The following is an 8,844-nucleotide window of genomic DNA, read 5'->3' on the forward strand; positions in this document are numbered from 1 at the left end:
GGTCTCCATCAAACAACCAGTCAATTTTAGCTTTCTGCTGGTAAAATAATCTTTCTGCTTTTTCTAAATCCATGAGCTCAAAGTAAATTTTCCTCTCTTCTGCCAAAAACAATATATATATATATATATATATATATATATATATATATATATATATATATATATATATATCAGAGATAAAGATAAGATTAAAAAAAACAAAGGCAAGTTCTCAACTCGTGTTTCCTCAGATTTGATCGTCTTCATCGTCCCAGCGAGATCTGTTGTGATCCTCAATGTTTTCCACTTTCAGCGACGATGAAACGACACTGTTCTTTAGCTTCCTCGGCGCCGTAGCTGCTCTCGTCTTCTCCTGTAATCTATCGTTTTACCTCCCATTATAAATTTTGTTTTTTAATTTTTTATTTAGTATTAATATTATATCTCTGTTTATTATTTTTAAAATTATATCCTCGGTTAATTTTATGTTTTATTTGATTGTTTGTTAGAGAATTGATGGATCAGTGCTACTAGCTTTTTTAAGCATTGTTTAGCGATCCGATTGAAAACAAATTCTGGAAAAAAAGTTATTTTTATTGTGAATTATGACTAAATTTACTGTTATTTGACGTGGATCTTTGATTTCGGATATGAATAATTATGAAATGATTTAGTATTTTGATTCAGCCGAGTAAAACATCATTGCTAGTTTTTTAGCATTGTTTAGGGAGCTAATTGAAAAAAGTCTTTTTTTGTGAATTATGTCTAAATTTACCTCTGTTTGATGTGGACCTTTGATGCTGGATGTGAATAATTATGAAATGAATAATTTGTTGATTTTGCTGAGTAAAATTTATAACTCTATAGTTAGTTTTAGTGTTACTGGGAGAGCTAAATGATAGAGGTTACTTAAATTGCAGTCTTTTACATCTTTATCCTATAGAATATTGCAATTGAATAAATTGGAGAAAAGAAAAGTAAATAAAAAGAATTGTGAATTTAGGTATGGGAGCTACATATGGGACGGCTAAGAGTGGTGTTGGTGTGGCTTCAATGGGTGTGATGAGGCCTGAGTTAGTGATGAAGTCTATTGTACCAGTTGTTATGGCTGGTGTTTTGGGTATTTATGGCTTGATTATTGCTGTTATTATTAGTACCGGGATCAACCCTAAGGCCAAATCGTATTACCTTTTCGATGGTTACGCCCATCTTTCATCTGGTCTCGCTTGTGGCCTTGCTGGTCTTTCTGCTGGTGTAACATCCCAATTTAAGGGTAAAAATTAAGACATTATAAAGTGGTGGATTTAATTGGTATTTTAAAAGAAACGGTGAATTAAATTGTAAAAATTCAAAGTTGACAGACCATTTTATGAAGTGCAGGAAATTCAGTGGCTAAACTCATAGTTTAACTATTTTTCTTTTGGAGATATTATAAACCCATTTCCCCGTGTATTTCTGCAGAAACATTTCCAGTTTTCCCTCTCCAACAACCATCCTTTCAACTCCGATCTATTCGCCGTCCGACCTCCGATTGACGAATCGAAACCACCATCGTGTTCTTTGTCGACTGAGGAACAAAACCTCTCAAACCTTTCGTCGTGAATCGTCGCCGTTCGTCGTTAATTTCAGTCGAAAATATCGTCGGTAATAACTCGATTTCAGTTGGTTTTGCGTCGATTCACGACGATCCGGTCATCCGTTTACGACACCTCCCGCACCATCGTGTTCCTTGCATCATTTCGAGTCCACCGGTGTTCTCCGTTTCTCCGTCGTCTCCGGCGCGTGGAGGGGTGAGACCGTCAAAGTTTTCGACGTTTTGGAATCGAGCTCTCCACCGTTCAAAATTGTAAACCGAGCTTTGTAAGTGCCTCAAAATCGCTTAAAATAATTTTTAGGAATTTTTCCGGGAATTTTCCGACACCGTAGCACTGTTCACACACCGCACGAGCCACCCCCGAGAGTGGACATCGTATGAGTGATAATTTTGTAATTAATTTATGTTTTGGTGCTATTTGTGTAAAATTCGGGTATTAGTTTAGTAAATATTTGCAGAATGTGGCTAATTTGGTAATTAATTTCTGTTAGGGTGATATTTGTGTAAAATGATCGAATATTCCTGCGTTGACCACAGTTGACCAAAACTTTGACTAGCTTTGACTAGGCATTAAACGACCTTTGACTTTGACCGAGTATACCTATCCTGATATTTTTCGACGTTCCAAATCTGATTCAGCACTCCGTTTTTCGAAATTCAGACCTGAAGGCCTCGAAATTCCCAGTCAAACCCGTTGACTTCGATTTTGACCAAAAATTTCAAATTTTCGAAAAGTCACATTTTATGTTTTCGACGTCCTGAATCCGAATCCGAAGTCCGTTTCGCTAAATTCGAACCCGATAAACTATTTTTGACTAATTTATCACCCGATTCGATCCGTTTATCACAATTAAGCTCCGTTTTTTATTTAATTTCTTTTGATATGGATCCGAGGAAATATTGGAAGATAATTTCAAGATCAAGGGTGTTCGAATGGAATTTAATGATCGATCAGTATTACACAGAAATCGAGGTAATACTTTACTACCTGTTTATGCTTTATGGAACATGTTGATATTGGTAAATGCATGAATAAGATACCATTGATCACTTTTGTGGACTTGAATAATTTATACACTCGATATGAATGTGGTAGAAATTCTGTAACTGAATACAGATCAAATGACTAAAATAAGAGATTGATGAATTGTTAGAATTAAATTACAAGTTTGTGATTGGTGATAAAGAAATCAGCCCTGGATTTGTAACTTATATTTTATATCATCAAAGGTTAAATGTTAAAGGTACTTGGATGGAAAATTATGAGAATACTCTGGTAGGGTAAAATTAAGAAAATAGCCTTACGTTGTAGGATGACAAGAATTGTCCCTAGAAGTTGGCTAATAACTCTGAAAAGACATATTGATCCAATATAATTACAGATGTGCATAAGAAATGCTAGTTTTGCTTGGAAAATTTGGATAATTGGTTTTTAATGCCAAAAAGGGTTTACGCAAGATGCTAGAAGTTTGTTAAGGAATAATTTCAAGATCAGAGAATGTTCGGCAAAACAATTGACCATAGGATCTTTAAATTATAATTATTTTCGTTAAGAGCTAATATCGAAATTATCTGGTTAGGAAATTAAGAAAATGCCCTTGAGAGGTAAAATAATCCGAGTTGACCCTGACTTAGTGTAGAAAATTCTTGATATTCCGTTGGTAAAAATCTAAGAAGGCACTTGACCCGAAAATATCCGAGTTACGAGCAAATACTTGAAGAACAATTTATCAGGGTGCTCTTTAATCAGAATTGTTCAAAGGGATTGAAATTTATGATAAATTGGAATTAAATAATAAGACATGATGGAAGAAAATAATTGAAAAAATCGGATCTGTAGAATGACCAGAATACCCGTGTAATGAAAATAACCCACGAATATCACCAAGCTCAGGAATGATTGGATATCCTCGAGCTCTGAAAAGAATGGAATGAAACTAAGAACCAGAATGACCAAAATACCCTTATGACCTAAAATTAGTAGAAGTGTTGGATTAATTAAGGAATCCAAATAAACATGGATGTGGTACTGCTCTTAAAAGTTATGGATCACATATTAAGCCGAACAATTAATGCTAGTGTATATGTCAGTACCTAAAATGTATAGATGTTACTTGAATGCGTGTTCGTATTCTCAAGTGTGGTTCGATTATAATTTTGAAAGTACTCAGCTCAACTCAACTCTAGGTTGCATTCGATAATAAGAAATGGATATTTGTTAGACAAATAAACCACGAAGACCAAATTAAATTAAACGAAAGTACAATATGCATCTGAAATTCAGAAACGTCTGGATTATCTGGAAAGCTCTGAAGTAACCGGGATAAACTTGACTGATAAACGAAATGAGTAACCTCAACGAGTGAAGATTAAATAGGTGATTGGATGAGTTTGGGAACACTGTTAAACTTACATGTTGAATTATCCTTATGGGTTATAAAACATGAATCAAGTACGTATGTATTTATTGATATCGTTGAAATATGAAAATGAAATAAAGACTATTGGAAGATCAATTCAGCAATGATTACGAAGATGATTTATGGACAAGAATTGTTGGTATTAAAGAGTAAATACCCTAAAAAGGCAGTAAATTGATGGGTCGACATGCATTAGTTCTAAGAGAATGTTCAGTTCGAATTGTTCGATAAACCAATCGATTAACATGGATTGTAAATTTCTTGAAGCTTCGTTTCTCCTTTATTAGCTCAAATCACTCTGGGCATTCTAGAACACTTTCCTGATGCACCCGAAAATATAATGAGATTCTAAAGTATCAACCTTAAATGTCTGGCTAGATCGGTTAGTAGTCGATTCTCCTCAATAGAACCTTGTTCCTGGAATCCGATCAAATTGCTCGAGTTTCATGTTGTCCTTATTGATAACGATAAATGCCTCTGAAAAAAATATACGTGGATACTCTAGTGTGTTCCAAATTAATTACATGACGGTTTTATATGTTTTGAAATGAGTTTAGTACAAGTATTGATTTACTGGTTTATGAACCATGGCAACATGGTAAGTGATTTGTGATTATGGTTTTATCGAAAATATAAATTGTTTATGATTTATGGAATCACAGAAACTACTGGTTTATGAATTATGGTTTTATGTTTCACTGGTTATACTCAAAATATTTTACTGGGATATTATATGAGTAGACTGGAGGTATAACTCTGATCAAGCTGAAAATTTCTTACGGACCTAAGGGGATCTTTGGGTAGGCTTTCAGGCCCAAGGTACTCCCTTGGGTTAATCATTTGACTACTTATGATGTACATGTGGAAATTTGATATACGATTTATTTCATGATCACGGATATGACATATTACTGGATCACGATCCAGGTATTACGATTTACAGATAAAACTGATTTATACTGGATTTTTATATGGATAGGAATCTGGAGTATAGAGGCACAACCCTGATTTGGCTATAAGTCGTTACGAACCTAAGGATATCTTGGGTAGGCCCCAAGGCATATCCTTAGGTTCGTTTCCTTTGCTGTGTGCATAAGGTAACCTTACAGACCTAAGGATATCTTGGGTAGGCCCCAAGGCATATCCTTAGGTTGGTTTCCTTTTGCTGTGTGCATAAGGTAACCCTACGTACCTAAGGATATATTGGGTAGGCCCCAAGGCATATCCTTAGGTTGGTTCCCTTAGCTGTGTGCTTAAGGTAACTCTACGGATCTAAGGATGTCCTTGGGTAGATCTAATGTATATTCTTAGGTTGGCTCCCCTTTTTGTTGTTTGATGAGGGCAAGCCCTATGGATGTAGTTCTGGGGAACTGCATAATGGAGTTTGGTTGGGGGTTCAACTATGGTTTTAAAAGATTTATATCTTTTCACTAGTTTTGATTGGAACACACTATACATCCTATTCGATCTCCTGAAAATGTCATACTTTGAATGCTTCCTATGAATTGTGATTTTCATGGCTTCAACTTGATGAACTACTGATAGAACCCAAGATTATTCCTCAACGGGTATACGTTTGATTCAATAAGGAAATTATATGGCTTTCCATTTATCTGCATGTCATGTAGCATCATCTGGTAGTTCTGTATTACTGAGCTTTCCGAAGCTCACTCTATTACTCACTATTGCAGGATAAAAGAATTGTACCAGTGCAGCTATCGATATCAATAAGGGAGTTCTTCCGACGTTTCTTTCAGAGGATGGTACATGTGATTAGGGGGCATGTAGACTGTATTTTGTTTTATATCTGAGTATGAAAATCCTGTTTTGTTTCTGAATAATAATAAATCATTTTATGAGTTACATGTTTTGACAAAAGTTTTAAAATTTTGCGATTTTTACGGTGGGTCCTGATGTAGTTGTGTGAAAATGTTGAAGCTTTTCTGTAATTTTTGAGGCTGCTTTGTGAATTTTTGGAGTATATTAGCTTAGTGAATCCTCTCCTTATTTGATTCGAATAGGTTTGAAATCTATGCTGCCTATTGCATTGATACGAGGCGGGATTATAGGCACACTAATGAATTAGTTTTTCTTATATGATCAATGGTTAAGTAGTAACTTGAACACAAGTTAAAAGCTTAAGACGTTATTAAGGAATATAAAAAGTATGAGGGCTTATTTAAATAAAGTGATATATATTGTTAACCTCACTGTCATGGAAAATATTTTGAACTTTTGAATGATTGTGTGTTGTAGAGCTAATGCGCAGCAACCAAAACTCTTTGTCGGAATGATCCTTATTCTCATCTTTGCCGAAGCTTTGGCTCTTTATGGCCTTATCGTCGGCATCATCTTGTCTTCTCGAGCCGGCCAATCCCGAGCAGAATAAGATGCCTGAGTACCGCTGTAGTATTCGCTTATTGATTTTATCCCTAGTGCTAGTCGGAAAACCTTATCGGTTACGATGAAATTAGTTATGGATGGGCACTAAGTGCAGGGTTGGCACATAAATATCAATGATCATAGGTTTGGTGACTAAGTGCAGGGTTGGCACATAAATATCAATGATCATAGGTTTGGTGGATGCTCTTTTTCCCTTTTGTAGAAGAAATTGAGTCTCTCCTTAATAAGAACGTTGAACCTTCTTTCCGTATTTGATTCTTCTTTCATTAGTGTATCTTCCATAAGGTTAAAACTATTGCTGTATAATTTTTTTTTCCTAAATGGAGATGATGCGTTATGCATGGAAAATGGATTGTGTGGACCTTTTGGCATGTAAACTAATTTACTCGAACTTGTATAATTCGAATATTCATGTGTCGAAAACGGGTAAATGTGGCACAAAAGTCATGTACGCGTTGTCATGTGTCAATTATTGAGTGGTTTATCGTTGATTGTTGTTGATTAACGAAAATATTTTCATGGAAAAGAAATTTAGGTAGAATTAATAATTTTGAGAGAAACTTAAGGTTTAAGTTGTCACAAGTCCTTGAAATTTTAATAAATTAATTAATTTTCCAAATATATTTTGCCTCGTGAAGTTCGTATATTTTGAAAGTTTACCTATTGACTGATGTTGGCCATTAAATTTAGAGATTTTATTTCAATCAATTGGTGTAACATGTATGTTACGTTGCTATCACTTGATATTTTGAGGAATTTATTAATTTTGAATTCAAACTATACTTTTTGTGTTGAATAGGTGCATACAATATTTTTTTGTCCATCCAAATGTCTAACATTACAAACTTTAGCCCTTTAGGTGTTCGAGACGTAACGAACGTTAAATAAAAACCGTTATCTATTCATTTTTTGACACGTGTCCGTGATTATAATTTTTATTCCATTTTTTATAAATAAAACATTAATACTTGAACCTAAAATTTACCACAGTCCTTCCCATTTTCTTCCTCACCTATTCTGTTGAAACTCTCTTCCTCTCTCATTCTCTTTTGAAACCTCCTCCTTTCCCGTTCTTCCTAAAACTCTTCTCCTCCCTTTCAGTCACATCCTCATCTGTTTTTCCTGAAACGATTCTCCTCCCCTTTCACTCTCATCATCATCTGCTATTTTAACCTTAGTATAAAGAAAATGTTGTTTATTGTACAAGTTGTTTTAAGACATTATTTATTTTAAATCAAGTGCCTATTGTTATTTATTGGGTCAAATTAGATGCCTAGATTATATTTTTGGCATCGATTAGGTGCCTAAATTGTTTAGGTTGGAAGTCAGATTTTAGGTTGCAACCCAGAATTTAAGTTGGAAACCAGATTTTTAGGTTGCAACCCAGATTTGGGGGTAGAGGATGATACAAATAAGGTGCTTGCATTTGCTAACACATTTGTGGACAACATACAAATTATATCCCATTATCTAACACATTTTTTGGACAATCTTCCATTAACACATTGTCACATACCATTCAAATCCATTGACACATATCATTCAAATCAACCATAACAAACATGACATTCCATGGAGAAGCGTTTCAGGAAAAACAGATGAGGATGTGACTGAAAGGGGAGGAGGAGAGTTTCAGGAAGAACGGGGAAGGAGGACATTTCAGAAGAGAATGAGAGAGGAAGAGAGTTTCAGCATAATGGGTAAGGAAGAGAAGGAGAAGCAGAAGAAGGATCGTGGTAAATTTTAGGTTTTTTACTTTTAGGCTAAAATTTTATGATTAAAATGTTAATATTAATATTTTTTTATTTTTATTTTTATATATTCAAATTTTATAGAAAAATGGAAAAGAAATTATAATCAGGACACCTGTCAGAAAATGAATGAATAACGTTTTTTATTTAATGGTCATTACGTCTCGGGCAACTAAATGACTAACTTTTGTAAACTTAGACACTTAGATGAACCAAAAAATATTGTAGACACCTATTCAGCACAAAAGGCACAGTTTTGGCACTTATTTGGGAATTAAGTCATTTAAAAAAAATTAGAATGCTTTAAAATTCTAATTTATATATATATATAAACTTTAATTTTCACGTAGCAGAATTAAAGTGTGTCATGTGATAGTAATATTTTAGAAAAGAATGTTGAGATTTAACGGAGAAAATTGATCAAATGGCATAATTGATTCAATTTATCGATTTGAGGACCTAATTGATTTAATTTTTTGGTTTGAGAATTCAATTGGGTGTAATAAAAAGTTTAGAGGCTTAATTATTTTTTAAAAAGTTTGAGAGCTGTAGGAACCCTTAAGCCAAAACTTAAATACCAATTTGTTAGAAAAAGAACCTAATATAGAACACACAGTGTTATGAGAGTTAAGAGATTACACATTTGAGGTTAAATTAATCATTTATAACCAAAAAAATGAAAGATTAAGGTTGGGAT

General features: G+C 34.1%; 1 protein-coding gene and 1 long non-coding RNA gene across 2 annotated transcripts in view; one reads left to right on the forward strand and one right to left on the reverse strand.

Annotated features, from left to right (window-relative positions):
* Positions 1 to 269: 269 nt before the first annotated feature.
* Positions 270 to 1,263, forward strand: LOC120142802 (V-type proton ATPase subunit c2-like). The gene is made up of 2 exons (XM_039157299.1): positions 270 to 354; positions 983 to 1,263. The coding sequence occupies exons 1-2, from the start codon at positions 276 to 278 to the stop codon at positions 1,261 to 1,263; spliced, it is 360 nt and encodes a 119-aa protein (XP_039013230.1). The 5' UTR covers positions 270 to 275.
* A 5,017-nt stretch (positions 1,264 to 6,280) lies between these two features.
* Positions 6,281 to 8,844, reverse strand: part of LOC120142656 — a 12,138-nt gene continuing 9,574 nt past the window's right edge. The window contains exons 3-4 of the long non-coding RNA XR_005517870.1: positions 6,530 to 6,579; positions 6,281 to 6,397 (exon numbers count right to left, since the gene is read on the reverse strand). This is a non-coding gene — a long non-coding RNA (uncharacterized LOC120142656). The remainder of the gene's footprint in view (positions 6,398 to 6,529; positions 6,580 to 8,844) is intronic.

Source organism: Hibiscus syriacus, unplaced genomic scaffold (assembly GCF_006381635.1).
Source record: "Hibiscus syriacus cultivar Baekdansim isolate YM2019G1 unplaced genomic scaffold, ASM638163v2 tig00110831_pilon, whole genome shotgun sequence".
Classification (NCBI taxonomy): domain Eukaryota; kingdom Viridiplantae; phylum Streptophyta; class Magnoliopsida; order Malvales; family Malvaceae; genus Hibiscus; species Hibiscus syriacus.